This window comes from Atractosteus spatula, chromosome 28 (genome assembly GCF_055471065.1).
Source record: "Atractosteus spatula isolate fAtrSpa1 chromosome 28, fAtrSpa1.hap1, whole genome shotgun sequence".
Classification (NCBI taxonomy): Eukaryota; Metazoa; Chordata; class Actinopteri; order Semionotiformes; family Lepisosteidae; genus Atractosteus; species Atractosteus spatula.
In genome coordinates, this window is record NC_142733.1 from 3,770,051 (window position 1) to 3,788,186 (window position 18,136).

The window sequence follows — 18,136 nt, forward strand, 5'->3', positions numbered from 1 at the left end:
CAGGTGGGGCTGCACACTGGTGGGGGTGGAGGGGATCCCCATTACCTGTAAAGCGCTTTGAGTGGAGTGTCCAGAAAAGCACTATATAAATGTGAGGAATTATTAACAATTGTTGGTGCCTCTCGGCAACATTCAGCTTTGGGAGAACCGGGAATAAGTGAGGAGCAGGCGTTTAATATATATTTCTGCAGAGAGCTCGTTTCTCATTCTTAAAGAACAGCAGACAGATCCGCCCCCCCAGCTCCTCTGCCTGGGCCACAAGGCTGAATGGTCCAAGAAGCAGCCGAAGGATCAACTAGCTACCAGCTACCAGACGGGCTAGATGGGCCCCATAGCCTCTCCTCGTTCATCACCGTTCTTGAGTTCTGATGCCTCAGCCCTTCGGGTCAGCTCAGTGATCGATCAAGAGATGCCCAGTGGTCTCTTCTCACCCAGAAGGCCAAGCTTCCACACAGAGCCCAGTCCTGGCTAGAAGGGCCGTTTAAGAGCAAGAGCACCGAGCGGCACGGAGACAGAACCCCACTTTCGGCTCACGACGGCCAGCGAACCCCTTCCTTCGGGGGCCGGAATCTGGGAGTTGATGGGAAAATCTCCACTATGGAGAGTTCAGGAACGCCAGAGGAAAAACCCAGAACCAGGACCCTCGCAAGAGCGAGCACGGCTGTACTGAAACCTTGCCAACGCAGCAGAAAAACAGTACAGGCCGGAGTTCCGTTCGACACTTTTTAATAAGGAAATGAAGATTAACTGGCAGCATATTAGTTTCTTTTCTTCTTACAAATTTGTAATATACAGCTACACAACAGCAACACTGGTGTACAGCGACAGGTGAAATAACTATGTACAGGCACATTTACATTTTATAAAACACATATATACACTCTTTTAATATATTATTATATAGAGCATTTGTCTTTCATTCTTAAAAAATAACCTCTGGAAGCAGACGGGCTCGGAGGAGAGCCCGCACGAACAGCGGACGGATCTGCCCCCCCCCCCACCCCCAACTCCTTTGCCTGGGCCAGGAGGAAATCAACGGGCAAAAGGAAAATAGGAAAGGATAGGTAGTATTTTCACACAGTTGTTGGCGAATAGTACCTTTGAAGTGAGTGTCATGATTATCAGTCCCACCGGAGCTCAGGTCCGATTCCAAGTTTCAGGAGCGGGTTTGGGTTCGGATCCGGTCACCACAGCTACCCCCCCGCCCCCACCCCACACACACCCACACACTCCAGGCATGATTCCCTTCAGGAATGGGCCGTTTCCGTATCTCAGGAAGAGCTTACATATGTACAACACCACAAACGATGGGATCAGCTGCCTTCCCAACATTCCCAGAGCACAGCGCTGTTGCCTGCGGCTTCCCCGCAGTCCAGGGACAGGGACCGGCGCGGTCAGCAAAGCCAGGACCGGCCCCGGTGACGCGGCTCCGGCGACACCCGGGAGAGAAGGGCCAAACGCTCCTCGTGACTCTGGAGCTGGAAAGGGTGGGTGGGTGGGGGGGGGGGGGGGGAGAGCCCAGGACTGTGACCCCCTTCCTCTGTTCGTGCGGGGCTCCTTCCCTCTCCTTTTCTACAACAGCAGCAGCAGCAGGGCCGCAAGGACCAGAGCGGCCTGCAGGGCGGCGCCAGAGAGGCACGGCCCCCCGGCGCCCAGTCTGCGTAGGGGTGCGGCCCCGCCGGGCAGCGGGGGAGTCCTGGGCGAGTTCCGCTTCAGCTTACTGGGGGGCAGGGCCTTGAGGTCCTCCAGGGCCACATAGGCCGCCATGGAGAACTCGGGGTCCCCCGTGGTGAGCAGGTCGAAGACGCAGGACTGGAAGTAGACGTCCTCCACCTGCAGGATCTCCCAGCACTTGGCCGTGGCGCGGTCCACCGTGTAGGCCTGGCGGGGGGGCAGCCCCGGGGCGGGGGCGGCGGTGGCGCCGCCCGCCCGCGGCCCGGGCCCGAGGCCCTGCTGGCCCAGCGTGTGCTCCTTGATCAGCTCGCCGCGCGGGCAGCCGTGCAGGCAGAGCTGCAGGCCGCCGCTCTCGTCGGACAGGCTGAGGGTGTCCTCGGGCACGCGGATGGCGAAGGTCAGGTAGCGCCCCACCTGCCGCACGATGATGGTGGTGCCGATGTAGCGGGCCTGGATCTCCACCTGCGCCCCGCCCCGCTCCGCGATCCACAGGCTGCCCCCCTCGCCCCCTCCGCGCGTGCCGTCCAGGAAGGCGGCGGGCAGGTCCTCGGTGGTGGCCTGGTACACCTTCTGCTCGGTGCAGCCGCGGAACGACTTGAAGATCACGGTGATCTGCGGAGAGAGGGACGAGCACCGTCAGTCTCCCGAAAGACCAACCGGCCCGACGGCACCCGAACACAAAGCAGAAGCTAATGGCTCGCCTGGTCTGAGATACAGAGAGTTAGCGGCCAGATTACCGACAAAAAAACAATTCTACCATTCATGCAGAAGGTTGGAGACTGGTTTGTACATCCTGTTACCTCTGAAACTTCACCAGGTACAGCTGGAGACATACAGTACGAGTGCTAGTTAGAGGGGAACTGCAGTCCCAATTTCTCAGACCAGTTATTACATCTCGGGAAACTAAACAAATTAATTGACGGTATAGGAAATTGTCACAAATTTCAAATCCACGGAAAGTCGCGAACGTTGTGAAAGTACTGTAAGTCGCCATGTTGTCACAGACCCCTGGTCTGGCAACAAGCTTGAGTTCAAACAGAGCTGTGATGTGAAGCAGCCCTTCCTGCTCACTAGTCACTAATGTAATGTGATGTACAAGAGAATACGTCCAACAGACATTTCATCGCAGAAATGTCCCAACATGATCTGCGCGCAGAGTTAACAAGTAGTATTTATTGGCAAAACATTCTGGAAGCCAAGAGCAATATTCCTATTGGATTAAAAGAGATGGATTCACAAGCCTGCTTGCTTACAGTGTAATAGGGATGCTTCACCTCACCAGAAGTTTTGTTGCCTCGTTCTGAATTGCAGAAGTGGCACTGCGCACACCTGGAAATCTATTTTGTGTTGTAAATTGGAAGTTTTACAAGTTACTGTGGTTCAGGTGGGGAGCTGCGTCAGCATGCGCAGTCTGCAAAGGAACAAGTAATAGGTTTATTCCCTGCTGAAGAGAGAAGAGAGAAAACACACCTGAAGAAGGCTCCACAGCCGAAACGTGTTTTCTCTCTTCTCTTTTCAGCACAGAATAAACCTATTTCTTGCTCCTTTACAAGTTACTGTGTACATTTGACTTTTACTGCAGTTTGAAATGCACTCATCAATGCCGATTCTATCTATAAAAGAGCATTGCAGTTCCTCTTTAACACACAACATCCTGCAGACACCGGGCACACGTGTACCACAACAGGAAATGCTTAAACCACCTAAATGCTTAAACCACTGGTGTACAAGGGCTCAAAAAAAAAACTCTTTTGTTGCTGGAAAAATGAAACAAGACCTAAACAGTCTGGTCATTCTAGAACAAAAATGCTGTCTTAAAAATCATCAGCAACAGCAATTAAGCCTTCATGTTTTCCACACACATCTCTCTCAGGGGAACATGATGCCCCTGCTGGCCCACAGGCACCTTAACAGCACCAGCCTCTTCAAACACAGGTCCCCACTGCGCTGGGCTACTGGACCAATTCTGAACCCAGGCCCAGCCCCGGCCCAGACAGGTCCACCCCCGCTGGTCCGAGGACACAGACCCCTCCTTCACACCTCACCTGGGCTAACGTTTCCCAGCATTCCCTGGCAACCTGACAATTTCCACAACACAAAAAAACCCTACTACAGCACAAACACACCACACCATCAGGACAACGCCACGCGCCCACAAACCGGGCCAGCTGAGAGGATGGAGGGGCTTGTCGAGAGCAAACAAGCTGCTAAGCGGGCTACTGTAGTACCCTCGGTGTCGAAGGGGCACGAGATCGAGACGCACAGGAACACAAATGTGCTGCACTGCTTTGCCATGCTCGCACGCATGACAGCGGCTCAGCGCCTTAAAAAAAAGAGCAGAGTCACCCGAGAAAAAAACAGTAAAAGCATCTGTGCAGCCAGGTTCTCTTTGCGACCGCTTCAAAGCTCTGAAGGTTTTGAAGAAGTGCCAGTAGGGAGCTGCGTCACCATGCGCAGGTTGCAGAGGATCAGGTAAAGGTTAATTCCATGCTTAAAGGGAAAGAAAAGAGGCATCATCTGTAGAAAAACATTGTCTCTTTTCTTTTCAGCGTGGAATTACTCTTTACCTGTTCCTCTTGAGACGTTTTGCCTGAGCACCAATACTGGCTGGGCCTGCAGAAAAAACAGGAACTGCCCAGGGTGTCCACCAAGATGCAGGACAAAAAACCACCGTGAGAACCCTGACAGCTACGCCGCACACAGGCACCAGCAGTGCCCTCATCAGCACATGACCCTGTGCAAGAGCCCACGTGCGGAAGAGCAATTGCCAAGCCCCAAGAGCCAAAAATCGAAAATACCAAGTTGGGCCACCAGGGGGAACCAGTTCACCACAGACCCCAAAATCCCTTTTAGGATCAGCCAGTCAGGACTCTTGGGCCCCCAGTGACTGCTGCTTTTAACCCACACCTGCTCAGCTTCTCTCCCAAAGGTGATGCTTTCCTCCAGTCTGGCCATTTTATAAATAGGTCTCCTGTGGCTGTTTGGTGGGATGAAAACTGCAGCCCCCAATCAAAAACCTCCCTCCCAGCACGCACTAAACTGTCACCCTGAGCAGGAGTTCTACCCCGGTTTAAGAAACAATTACAATGCCCTGACTGCAATGCCACATTCAGGCATGGCCAACCTCCTGCGCATGTACTACAATCACACACCGCCTTGCATCACCGCCAGCTGCTAAGGTGCTAGCTCCAGCCCAGCTTTCTTCCGCTTTGGAAAAGGCTCTCCTGTTGTCACGAACCTTGCACCTTTGAAGACACATTTAAACTCCACCGAGAGAAACACGCCGGGTGTCTCTACGCCCCCCCAAGCCAAACCGTGCGGCAAACCGCTTGGACAGATCTGACGTGGCCTCAGCACAAGGAGAATTTCTGCCTTCGCTTTGATGGAAGTCATAAAACGCAAGTGGGGAAAGAAAACTTGATTCACTGACTTTACTGAACCCACACCAAGGTTTCACAACCATAAAGAATAAAAAAAATATAAAGACAGCTTTCAAAATCCTGACCATGTCAGTCCAACGGACTGAAGGATTCAAAGCAATACACAGATCAGTGGACCCAGGTGGGAACAACTTGGAAATGGTTAAAACTGGGAGGAACTTCTTTACACAAAGGGTTGTGGTGGTATGAAACAAGCTGTCCATGTTGTTGAAACCAACACCCTGGCTTCTTTCAGCCGGAGGAGATCCGAGGATCAATTAGCTACTAACTACGAAACAAGACCAATTCTTTTCAGCCTCTCGTGTTCTCGCAGAGTGACACAGTCTCCTCCGCCTGCAGGAAAAATTAGTTAGAGGGACACAGGCCATTCCAAGCCAGCACGTTCTCTCGCAGTGTTGTAAGAGAGCACACCAGTCCTTAAACCTCATCCCCCCACCCCACCTTCATTCTGGATCCGATTTTCTCCGGAGAGATGGGGGAAGTCCTTCCTCATTGCAGTTAATTCCACCGCGGCTCCCCGGGGGAGGCCGAAACAACATCGGCCTGTTTGCAAAGGAAGTGAACCCAGAGGCAGCGGCTGACCTCCAGGGAGAGAGCAGAGCCCCTCTGCAGCAGATCCGGGGGCAGCAGCTTGAACTGTGCCTATTCGCCCCTCCCTCCCGACCCGCTCCCGACTCCCAGAGCCGTGCTCCGAGCGCAGGAATCAAGCCCAGCTGTTTGCATGCCAAAATCAGCCATTTCCAAGTCAGAAAGAGAGAATTATCACTGGACTGCTGGCCTTAGTGCGCCCAGGTCTTAACAGCGATTTGCTTTTTCACGGGTCTCTACTGAGCCGGTCGTGAACTGGCACACGCTTATGAGTTAGGAACTCATTGATCCAAAGACCTCATCCAGCCAGGACGAAACAAGCCGGAGTATCCGCTTCCGACACAGGGCCCTGCAGTCTCGCATTCCCACAGCCCGCTGGGTAAAGACGTGCCTCTCGTTCTCGGTTTCAAATTCACTTCCACATAGTTTCCACTTGTGTCTGTGGGCTGGCGTTTCACGGCTGATTCTGAAGCCGTCTGCTGAGCTGACTCGGTCGGTGCCTTTGAGGATTCTGAATATGTGCATCATGAAATGTTTGGCAATTCACAAGGCTGGGTTTTTTGCAGCCAGGTCAGAAACCGCTTGAACATTCGGACATTTACAGTATTACATCCCACAGATGGGTAAATCCCTCCCATGATTAGGAAATATGTATCCAAATACTGGCAAAATTGCAGTGAAAAATATCTGCCCAGAAAAGGAAGAAAAACCTGCTCTGCACAAGGTCTGTGAAGACCTCGTCTGAGCCGAGCTCCAAGCCATGGAGATCCAGTCAAGTCAGGATGATGCACCTGCACGGCCAGTGGCTGAACTGGACAGAGCTAACATGAGCAGAAGGCAGCCCGAGACTTTGGACTGGGTAAACCAGATAGCAAAATGTGAGCAAAAGGCCACCCTCTCCCTTCTCCATTGCTGCAACAAAGCCAATCTCATGCTCCAGTTTCAATCAATGGGACCGGATATATGTCCGTGCGTGTCCAAAACACCATTCAGCTGAATCTGCTGTGAAAGGTTTGGAGGGGGCAGCATACAGCCCTGCTTTCTAACACGGGCATATCCTTCCTGTGGGCAGACTAAGTGCCAACTCATTACAGTGACAAAGATGTGGAAGTGCATAGCTTTCAGAATGAGTGAGCAGCAGAAATGATTCCGGCTACACTCACAAGTAAGCTCGGAGCCCCCGTACAACAATAAAGGAGGGATACTAGGCTGTCTTGGATACAAATTATTGATGAGCAAATATCACTATAAGTTCAGGTGGGGAGCTGCGTCAGCATGCGCAGTCTGCAAAGGAACAAGTAATAGGTTTATTCCCTGCTGAAGAGAGAAGAGAGAAAACACACCTGAAGAGGGCTCCACAGCTGAAACATGTTTTCTCTCTTCTCTTTTCAGCACGGAATAAACCTATTACTTGTTCCTTTGCAAATATTAATATTAGCCTACTTTTGCAATTCCTGTTTTATGAGGAGGGCTGTGCGGTATAATCTCTACTCCAATCCAATACATGCGTGCAACTTTTTTAGACCTGATGCAGGTCAAGGAGGTGAAAAATTACTCTTTTCCCTTTCCTCGAACCAGGAGTCTACTCTAACCTTGCCGTTTTCAAGATTCTCAAGAACTAAGAAAAATGTGACTTTTTTCAGCGCTGCAGACTGTTAAGGCACAATAATTTAACCAATCCCCAAAAAACTTCAGGAAATCTGATCAATGTTTTATGGTAAAAACAACAGCTGGCAAAGAGCAGGAAGATAGTCCCAGCTCCTTGACTGACCATCTGTTGGCAGGATCACAGATCTTAACACAGTTAACTAAGAGTTAGGAACCGGTCAGAGTGCTGAGCCTGGTCAGATCAAGAAAGATCAAGCAGAGGTACATTTCATGTGCAAATAAACACTGCTCCTACAGTTAAATGGGAACTGCAGTCCCAATTTCTCTAACCCTTATTAACAAAATAGTCTTGGGAACAAAATAGTCAGTAAAGATTTTTTTTTTTTAAATTTCAAATTTGTGAAACTTTGTGACACTACTGTAAATTGCCATGCTGTAGCAAACCCCTGGTCTCACCACGGGCGAGAGCACGAATTCCCACGAACTGCGATGTCATGCAGCCCTTCCTGCTCACTAGTCACCATAATGGCTAATGCAATGGGATGGGACGAGCAAATGAACACAGGTTGTGCTGCAGACAATTCGCAACGTGATCTGCATGCCGAGCTAACAAGTAGTATTTGTTGGCAAAACCGTCTCCAAGTCGAGAGCAATATTTCTATTGGATTACAAGAGATGGATTCACGAGCCTGCTGGTTTACAGTGTAACAGAGCTGCAACATGTCACCAGTAGTTTTGTTGCCTCATTCTGAATCGTAGAACATGGCGCTGCGCACACCTGGAATTTCGTCTAGTCTGTGGTGTAAATTGGAGGTTTTACTGTACTGTACTGTGTACATTTACTTTCATTGCGGTTTGAAATGCGCGCATCAATGCCGATCCCTTCTAACCCCGAAACAGAAAAACAGCTCTGCAGTTCCCCTTTGAGGCGCAGGGACGACCCGGAAGTGAAGAAGACCCCCAGCGGGGTGCCTGACGGCGATACGGGGTGCACCCACCTTGCTGGTCGCCGTGGCGCTGGACCCCTGGACCACGGGCACGTTGGTGACCTGAACCGACAGGTAGCGGTTGTCAATGAGGGGCCAGGCCCCCTCCACTTTGCAAGTCTGAAACTCGTCCCGGAACGTCCGCAGGTGGGGGTCCCCGAACAGCCCGCAGTGGGCGTACTTCTTGGGGGGCCCGGCGGCGGGGCCCGCGGCCAGGGCGCGGCTCTCGTAGTCGCAGAGCTGGGGCGCGGCGGGGTGCGGGGTGCCGGGGGCGCGGGCCGGGGAGGTGGGCCCGGCGCTGGAGCAGTTGTGCTGGGCGAAGAGCTCCTTGATGCGGAAGACGGCCGAGTGGTAGACCAGGTCGCCGCGGCAGCCGCGGGCGGTGCGGCGGGTGCACAGGGAGTAGGCCCGCAGGGCGGCGCAGTAGTCCGGGTCGGCGGGCGCCTCCTCCTGCAGGCCGCTGGCGGGGGAGGTGGCCGACACGTACTCCGAGTTACAGCGCTGGATCCGGCACTGCTGGCAGTACCCTGCAGGACGGGGGGGGGGGGGGGGGGGCAGATTACACACGGGCACACGCAAAGCCTCTAGACCACCCTCCCCAAACCCAAAGACAGGACTCCACGTCAACGCAGCGACCCTTTGAAAAACCGCGGCTGGTTCCGATCGGTTTTTAACTGCACTATTTCAAGCCCGGTTGTTCTGTCGCCTCTCAAGCTTGCGCTGCATAAGAGGGCCAGTGGACAAAGCTAACTACTGTGGCTCAGGATCTGCGCCTGTGGCTGGAAGGTTGCGGGTTCAAATCCCGCAGCCAGCAGAGGAATCCTACTCCGTTGGGCCCCCTGAGCAAGGCCCTTAACCCCAGCTGCTCCAGGGGTGTCGTATAAATGGCTGACCCTGCGCTCTGACCCCCAGCTTCTCTCCCTGTCTGAGTGTCTCATGGAGAGCAAGCTGGGGTACGTGAAAAGATCATTCCTAATGCAAGAAACTGTATATGGCCAATAAAGTGATCTGATCTTATACTGGCTGTAAATGTGGGATGAGGCCACATTCGCAGTCTTGCTACCCAGAAGGGAAGGTGCTCTGACTTTTTGCTCGAGCAATCCGCATGGCTTCAGAGCACGTCTGTGGAAACCAGTCGAGCTCGAATGTGAGGGCGCAGGTATCGGTGTGTAACACTCAGATCCCCCGATGCGTATCTGTATGATCCATTCCAGGCTTTACTGGCTGCAGGTCGATATACTTGAGTCAGCACCAGGTGCAGGACATTTCATGCCTGTTGCCTTACTGGACTAAGCTGACCCACCGTGCCATGTGGAGCTAATATTAATAATGCACACAATTTTCTGCTTCGTCAGTGGGATTTGTACAAGAGCCTGCAACAACCAAACATCGAAATGAATCAAACTGGTACTCCATATGAACCTTATTTGCACCTACACAGGATCAACGGAGACAGACAGGAAGGGGGGTGCAATGTAACTATTAACTCTTTCCTGCAGAAAGGGCCCCGACATGTGTGATGCTCTATTGATGCCTAGACCCTGCCAGACTTCACTAGACCTACTGGATATCGTCGTTCTCATCATCACGATCGCACCAGGCTGCTCAATAAAGACTTGGGGCAAAGTGACGCAGTTAAGACTTAAAACTCTATGGCCATCGGTCCGTTGCCAGGCTACAAAACCCAGGAGCACTCATTGTTGGCCAACTACTCTTATGTGGATTTACTTCGGAATCGCACTATTCAGATCCATGCTCCGGGATAGATCTCACTGAAATCCTGCAGGAGTGACTCTCCGAAGATTAAGAAGGGAGGGGGGTGATCCATCCCAAAATATCCCGATTTCAAATCAAAATACAAATCAGCCTCTTAAAGGCTCAGAATGCCCTTCAACAAATGTCCAGTACTATTTCATCAGAGCGACATCGCCCTCAGCAGACACCACGTACACGGGCCTACATTTTCAACAGGTCCGGCAACACAAAGGCCCATAAGAACATCAGGCAGGTGGGTTTGTGTGATCAAAGCCACACTTACTCACGCCTGACAAGTGGACCAGCTTCTCAGGCCTTCTGCAGGGCTGAATCCAAGACGCTCGCCAGCGTAACTCACAGTAAATGAGCAGGAGGGGAGCTGTCTCAAAGCACTGCAAGTGTGATGCTGCGTCTCTCGGCCTCTCCCCAGTGTCAGGGGGACGTGAAATTAATGGCATCTTGCAGCCAAAGCCTCTGTAAATACAGCCTTTCCCGCATCTCCAGAGAGTAAGGACCTCAGTTCAGGGGGGAGGCCTTACAGCCTATCCCCCTCACTGTGCTGGGTGAAAGGTCAGGACTGGCTGCTCCGCTAAGTTACCACCCCCCCACCACCAAAAGTACGTCTCACCAAGGGTGTTATCCTGCCCATCCCAAAATCCTGAGCCCACCAATTCCTTCTGTCCCCAGTGTCCCTCCCTCTCACTGTGTGCAGGCACCCACGATTTCTAAGAACATCCTCCGGCATTTTCAGCTAGACACCTCTTCCCTCGGGCAACTTTCAGAAGTTTTTTTTTTAATACAGATCTTCAATTCTTCACCCATCCCCACGCGTGATGTCGTTCTAGTGTGCATCAATGCCAGCCCATGCCTCACGCCCTTTACTTCAAGCCACCTGGTAGCGTCTATTTTTATTTGGTGCGAGAGAGAGAGAGACGTAAAAAAGACGCCTTAAACACGAAACCTGAAGTCGTTCTCCAGGGCATCGGGGGAAGAACGAAAGCGAGCCCAACTTGAAAGCGGACCTGCCCGACTCCCCCCCCGGCGTGTTTAAACACTCGCTCCCGCTGTCAAGAACACGCTTGCGGCTTCTCCTGGGAGGCCCGGGATCATCAGATACGTGCTGGGGGGGGGGGCGCTTAATTACAGGGCGCCTGAACGCAGCACCCGCAGCCCCAAGGAGAGAAACCCCCCGGACCCCTCAGGCCAGCCCGCGACCGGAAAGCAGATTGAAGGCCCCGAGCTCAGCTCGCCCCTCCTCGTCTCATTTCGTGTCGCTCTGCTCCGGGACGACAAACCCGTCACTCCGCGGACCTGTGCGCAGGGACGGCACTCCGGGGCTGTCAGTTATGTTGCTGCTCAACTCCTGGGCCAGGTCTGCTACGAAGCCGCCACATCTCTCCAGCCTTGACAGAGCAGCGCTCCGACGCCGCGCAGAGACAGGCTGCTCCAGGAGTGTGTCCTACAGGCTGCACGCTGGCTGACCCGCTGGAAACGGACAGAGCGGAGCCCTACCCTCTCTGGAGGGGAGAGGGGTCGACGAAAATCCCTCACCGATATCTGCAGAGAGATGCAGGACGCTCTGCGTATCGCCGCGTTTGCGCTCGAAACCCTCTCCGGCTTAAGCTTTCCGATTTAAAAACAAATCAAAAACAGTGGGAGACTCTTCCTCCTGGGTAAACTCCCATGCATCTTAATTTCGGAATGGGGAAAAACACCCCCCCCCCCTCCTCCGCTCACGTACTGGGGTGCAGGGGGGGGGGGTTAACTCACTCATCCCTCACCGGAGACCTGGCGCAGAGCCACGCCAGCAAAATAAATCCCACGGAGAAAGACTGGATAGGCTCACCTGTCTTAATAAAAAAAAAACCCCGACTTCCCCGGTGTACTAGAAGATGACTTGGAGAGGTAATGGGTTTCAGAAACTTTTTTTTTTTCAGTCGGAAAACGCACAAGTCTCTCGCCTACCCTACCGCCCCCCCTCCCCTCCCCTCTGCCCTCACCCCTCCGCTCACTGTGTCTTCCTTCGTAATTGGTTACAAAATACTCGCTGAGCACAGGCGCCCACAACAAAGCCCGGACTGTTTGGAGCGGACGCTCACATCTGCAAGAGGGGAGAGAGAGAGAGAGAGAGGGGCTGTGAAGGATTTTTGGAAAGGTTGAAAAGTCTTCCCCCCGGAGACACCATACCCGGAGCGAGAAAAGAAACGCATTTTTTTTTTTACTTCCCTCTCTCTCTCTCTCCTCTCGGCCGAGAATTAGACAAATAAACCCAACAACCGTCCTCCCTCTAAACTTTAACACCCCCCCCCACCACACACACACACACACCATCATATTTAATGACCAAACCGTATTGTTTTATGCGTCTTGCATTATCCCACTATCCCAGCCTCACGGCTGTAACGAACTACACGACGTTAGTCCTCGTCGCGACTGATGAGATTTTCACGGCGTTCGAAGCCGAATCCGTTTCCACACCTCGCCCCCACGTATAACTTCAGCAGGAGCGACCGCTTTTGCGCGTTATTTTCGCGCAGACGACTTTCCCTGTAATTTTTAATTAGCGCAGCTAGCCGAGCGCAAGATTCCCGAAATGGCGGCGTCTGGAGATCTTTGCTCCATAACTCCCCGTTTTTTTTTTCCCCGGAATAAAACCCTTAAAAAGACGCGTTACAGAACGGCAAAGGCGCGCTTCCACGGGCGAATACCACCGACACAGAAACCGACGGGCTAACAGCTGCCCGGTCGTGGTGTGCCCAGTAAAGTTTCGCACAACTCCTCTTAAAGGTGAAGGAAAAGACAAGTTAGTCGTTCTTTTTTCTTTTTTTTTTTCTCTCATGCACGCATAACTTGGACACGTACCTGCTCGGGGCCACAAAGAAAGCAGAACCATCACAAACGAAATGGAGTGCCACAGCTGTCGCTTAGCCAGGTTTTGAAATCGGCCTTCCCCCATACCAATCCATTCAGTTCGGATGGAGTCCCTCGACTGCTCGGCTGGGCTGGTGCTGCAGGAAATTAAACATGAATTCGCATCGCTTTGGCTGGTCCTGTCACTCAAAAGGCGCAGCGCTAGCCCCCAGCTCAGCCTGGCGCAGGCGGGGGAGGGGGCCGGGCCCCAGGTCCAGCTCCACCAATGAGCGCTAGCCTCTCCCCCCCCCCCTCCACCCCGACATCGAAACATCGTGTCCACGGCGGAGTGTCAATCTCCGCAACAGCCAATAGAAAGCCGCCTCTGGGAGAAGGGGGCGGGGAAACGCGAGCCTACTTCAGAAAGCTGGGGATACAGCCAAGAGCTTTTTTTCGCTACCTGGCCTCGGACTTCGGGAACGGTGTGAAGGGAGTGTTTACTTTCTTTAAGAGGCTGCAGGCTGTTGGACGACTCATGGTATTGAAATGTGGACATTCGCGGGTGCAGATCTGAGGGCTGTGCCGAGCCCGACGCGAGTCTCCGTGTGCAAAGCTGAGCACATGTCCCAGCTGCTCCCGCTCCGTCTTCTCCCGAGGCATTTATGGTGAGCAATAAACCAAATGGCAGCCTGCACACAATCCCTTTGGTTCTGTCAAGGGCATTGAATTACCCTTCCCCATCTGCTAGAGAAATAAACCGTACCTCCTCGACCCAGCGGTCTCAAGTCGCTGCACTAATAAGACTGCCCTGCGACCGCCTGTGTGTGTATGAGCGCTCCCTTCAGAGACGGACCGTGCACCCAAAAACATTTCTGCGGCCGACAACGTCAAGTTAAACCTAGAATTTGACAAAACGTTTTGCCTTTCAGCATCGAATTCCCAGTTACATAACTAGTAGTATTTTGTCGACGCCATTACTCTAATTGCAGAGAATAACACCACGAAGCACTGCGTGTGCCTTGCACCAGTCGCTACTGATGCAGAATGCATGATGCTGCCTGCCGAGCTCACCCAAGAACAGTCCTGTTTGTTTCAGCTTGAGATAAATAAAAACTGAAACCTGGCAAAAATACAGTATATTAGATTCAGCTGATGTTAATACTTATTATTCCTTACTAGTATGTGGTGCTTTTTCTGGGCACTCCACTCAAAGCGTTTTACAGGGAATGGGGATCCCCTCCACCACCACCAGTGTGTACCCCCACCTGGATGATGCGCCAGTCCGCTCCCCACACACCAGCTCTCAGTGGGGAGGAGAGCAGAGTGATGGAGCCAGTTCAGAGATGGGGATTATTAGGAGGCCATGATTGGTAAAGCCCAGGGGGAAATTTGGCCAGGACACCAGGGTAACACCCCTACTCTTTTCGAGAAACGCCCTGGGATTTTTAATGACCACAGAGAGTTAGGACCTCAGTTCTATGTCTCATCTGAAGGACGGCGCCTTTTTACAGTATAGTGTCCCCGTCACTGTACTGGGGCATTAGGACCCACACTGACTGCAGGGTGAGCACCCCCTACTGGCCCCTCTTCCAGCAGCAACCTCAGCTTTCCCAGGAGTCTCCCCTCCAGGTACTAGTACCAGGCTCACACCTGCTGGGCTCCAGTGGGGCTGCAAGGGGCCAGTCCGAATTTTGGTCTATATGTTCTAGACTGCTGTCTTGTTCTACAGCTCTAGAAAAAGTTCTAACCTATAGAATTACCCTGTTACTTATTACCCTGTTTAGCCAGGCCAGTGTCCACAGCACTGAAAGAGTCCCACAGGGGCCCCTCTGAACAACCCGCGTGTCCAGTTTTGAAGACAGTTCTCATAGTTACAAGAGCCACCCAACGCAACACAGCTGCAGTTCATTCCAGATGTGCAGAATGAGCCAGACTGAGCTTTCTTTTTGCTTTAGCAACTGGAATGAACTTTTGTTGTTGTTGGACTTCACTGCTATATTCTGCACTTTCTCCGCACAGCAGGGCCCCACCATGCAAATGCACAATAAACACCCAGAGGAGGTGTGTGCATGTGTGGGTGAGTTGAGGGGGGGTACCTGATTCAATCGAGATTCTGGAGCTGCAGACCCATTTCTGTTTTGCACAGCTGGCAACTCCTGGCCCTGTAATCACCTCCCTCAATCTACAGGAGAACGGCATTTTATAGATGTTTTTGAAACCCAGGGTCAAAAACACACTATAAAAATATAGCAACTGACGGATTACAGTGTCCTTTAGGTCATGTAACCCCAGTTACTGTATGTCCCAGATGCCCTAGGGCCTCTTCAAACGTACACACGGGTTCCTTAACAAGCAGAGTGCTTAACAGCTCCAGCGGTCATGTAGACTGGCATTGGGTAAGCCTCAGCTGAAACCAGGAGGAGACCGGCTGGACTGAGCTCCATCATCACAAGATCGGTACCTCAGTTTCACCAGCTGGGTGACTAAACCTTGTTAACACAGGCCAAGCAGCTATCAACTCCTAGCTCCGAGTTTTAGTTCAGCTGGAAAGCAGGAGAAGGGAATCTGGGGCACACTGATGTGAATGACCTAGATCTACATGCAGGAGAAAAACATATCTGTAGTTGCAGTATTCAAAAACGTCTTGCACCAGGTGTCACTACCAAAGGCGAATCACCCCTGAATGTACTTCATTCTGGTTGTTTTATACATCCAGCTTCTTAAAAACCTGCAATGTATTGTGCTGACTGGGTGATATTCTGGACATTTTTAAAATGCTGCGTTGATCAGGGACACATTACAGGCAGCCCTAAAGCTACGTCCAGGTGCTTCCGACAGCATAATGCCCCTGGCTCTTTGGGAGAAAGCTGAGCTCAAGGTGAACTGGGAGCTCAGCCCTGCGTGTACACAGCAAGACTCCTAGGCTGCGCCATGTGAGAAGATGAGGGAGGTATGAATGCAATTTTCCAGGGCTCATGACACGCTTAAAGGGATCTAACAACCGTGTCATGGAAACCTTGTGTGATCTATAACAGGGGAGAAGGGATGCCATTTGGTTGACCTTTAGATCTAAATATCGCTGAGCGAGGAAATGTCATGCAGACATGCGGCTCAGAACGGGCAGTGCTGCAGGCTGACGTGGGAGACGTACAGCCAGGCTTTGGGGTCCCCTGTGCGTAGCCATGTGCACTAGACACGACACAGTGGACAACACAAAGGATCTGAGCACTTTCTAGGATTAACAGATCGGAGTTGAGGGCGACATCCCCGCATCTTTCCAAAGCTCCGGATGTCAGTGTGCTCCATTAGAGACGCACAGCAAGCAGTAAGTGAGCAGGACGCGCTGTTCCAGAAGAAAGGCGAATTCAAATTCCCAGGCGATGTTTCGGAGGTGCGTGTAAACCTTGGGATGCAAGTGGAATGGGGGGAAAAAAAAAATCCCACCACCTTCCAGACTGAGTTTCTAAGTTAAGAAAGACGGGAGTAGCCTGGAGCGCAGCTTCCTCCAGCTCCCCAGCTGTAAAACATTGGCAGAGCACTGGGAAAAAAATGTTCCTCAGGACTCCGGGGCTGGGGGAAGGGAATCCGGACAGGAAAAGGTTTAGAGTTGAAGCGTGATGTCATGGACATAAATCCTGTAGCGGAGTGGATGGAACCCGTCTGAACAGCTACCCTCCTCTGATTTCTCCAGATTTACGAGTGATGTTTCAGGGGTAAAATATTCTTTCTTCGGGGGCAAAAGCAGGCGGGCTGGCCTGCGTGTCTTTATTCTCCTGTGAAGTGCGGCGGAAAATGGAAAAAAGACCCAGAAAAACAGCTCCAGGCGTTTTGGTTTCTTCTAACAATTGCCCCCCTCTTTCCTTTTCCAAGACGTTTTTTTTTTTCAGATCGCAACCTGTGCGTCTTAATTCGGTGGGACTGCGGCCAATTTTCCACCACTCGCCTCGTTTCTCGTTTACGCTGCTCGAAAACAGAGGCGCCTGCGAGAACCGGAGAGGGCTGTTTGCTTTCAGAGAAAACATGACACCGGCACAGCCTGGCTGTGGGAATCGTGGGTCGTGGAGAAAGCTCTTGTTGGTAGAAGAGGAGAATTTAACACCCAACCCTGCCAGGACACATCCAGATACACACAGGTGGATCTAGACAGGCAGATAAATACACAGTACACAGACATGTAGATACACAGACAGACACATCTAGGTACACAGATAGACTCACATCTAGATACACAGACAGACACACATCTAGATACACAGATAGACACACATCTAGATACACAGACAGACACATCTAGGTACACAGATAGACACACATCTAGATACACAGACAGACACACATCTAGATACACAGATAGACACAAATAAATACACAGAAATCTAGATACACAGACAGACAGACACACATCTAGATACACAGACAGACACAAATAAATACACAGACATCTAGATACACAGAAAGCCACACATCTAGGTACACATATAGACAGACACACATCTAGGTACACATATAGACAGACACACATCAAGATACACATATAGACAGACACACATCAAGATACACAGACACAAATAAATGCATAGACATCTAGATACACAGATAGACAGACACACACGTGGATATACAGATAGACACACAGAGAGATGACGGTTTGAATGTCCATGTCTTTAACACGAAGTACACATGGTGTGTCGTGCACCATGACTCTTCCCTGCCGGAGCTGCTTTGTCTTGCTGATGGCTCCTTGAACTTGCTGTGAACCTGAACCCTGACAGATATCGGATCAGCTGGCCCCCCCGGCTCCCTCCAGACGCACAATTGGCCGATTCAGATGGAGCCCTGGCCCGGGGAGCGGGACGAGGGGATTGGGAACTGAACTCGGCACAATCCGGCTGGAACCTCAGCCCTGTGCGCTGGCCTGTGAGTGCCGCACCGCTGATCAGTTACAGCGCTCCAGCTGCCTCCCGGTTAACCCCTGAGCAGCCACTAGACTACGCCTGTGGCAATTTTGGAGCAAAAGGTAGATTTATCCATCTATCCACTTTCTAACAGCTTCTTCCAGTTCAGGGTCTTCGAGGGGCTTGGGCCTATCCCAGCAAGCAACAGGGTACACCCAGGACAGGGCACTAATCAATCACAGGACGCAAACACGCACACTCATACTGTACCATCACAGGACACAAGAAAGAAGAAACCCACGGAAACACAGAGAGAACATGCAAGCTCCACACAGACAGC

At 52.0% G+C, this 18,136-nt stretch overlaps 1 protein-coding gene across 1 annotated transcript in view; it reads right to left on the reverse strand.

The window, feature by feature from the left end:
• Nucleotides 1–712: 712 nt before the first annotated feature.
• Nucleotides 713–18,136, reverse strand: part of rgmd (RGM domain family, member D) — a 28,496-nt gene continuing 11,072 nt past the window's right edge. The window contains exons 3-5 of the mRNA XM_088907769.1: nt 12,914–13,059; nt 8,309–8,823; nt 713–2,286 (exon numbers count right to left, since the gene is read on the reverse strand). Coding sequence (XP_088763895.1) covers nt 1,573–2,286; nt 8,309–8,823; nt 12,914–13,059 — 1,375 coding nt within the window. The 3' untranslated portion in view covers nt 713–1,572. The remainder of the gene's footprint in view (nt 2,287–8,308; nt 8,824–12,913; nt 13,060–18,136) is intronic.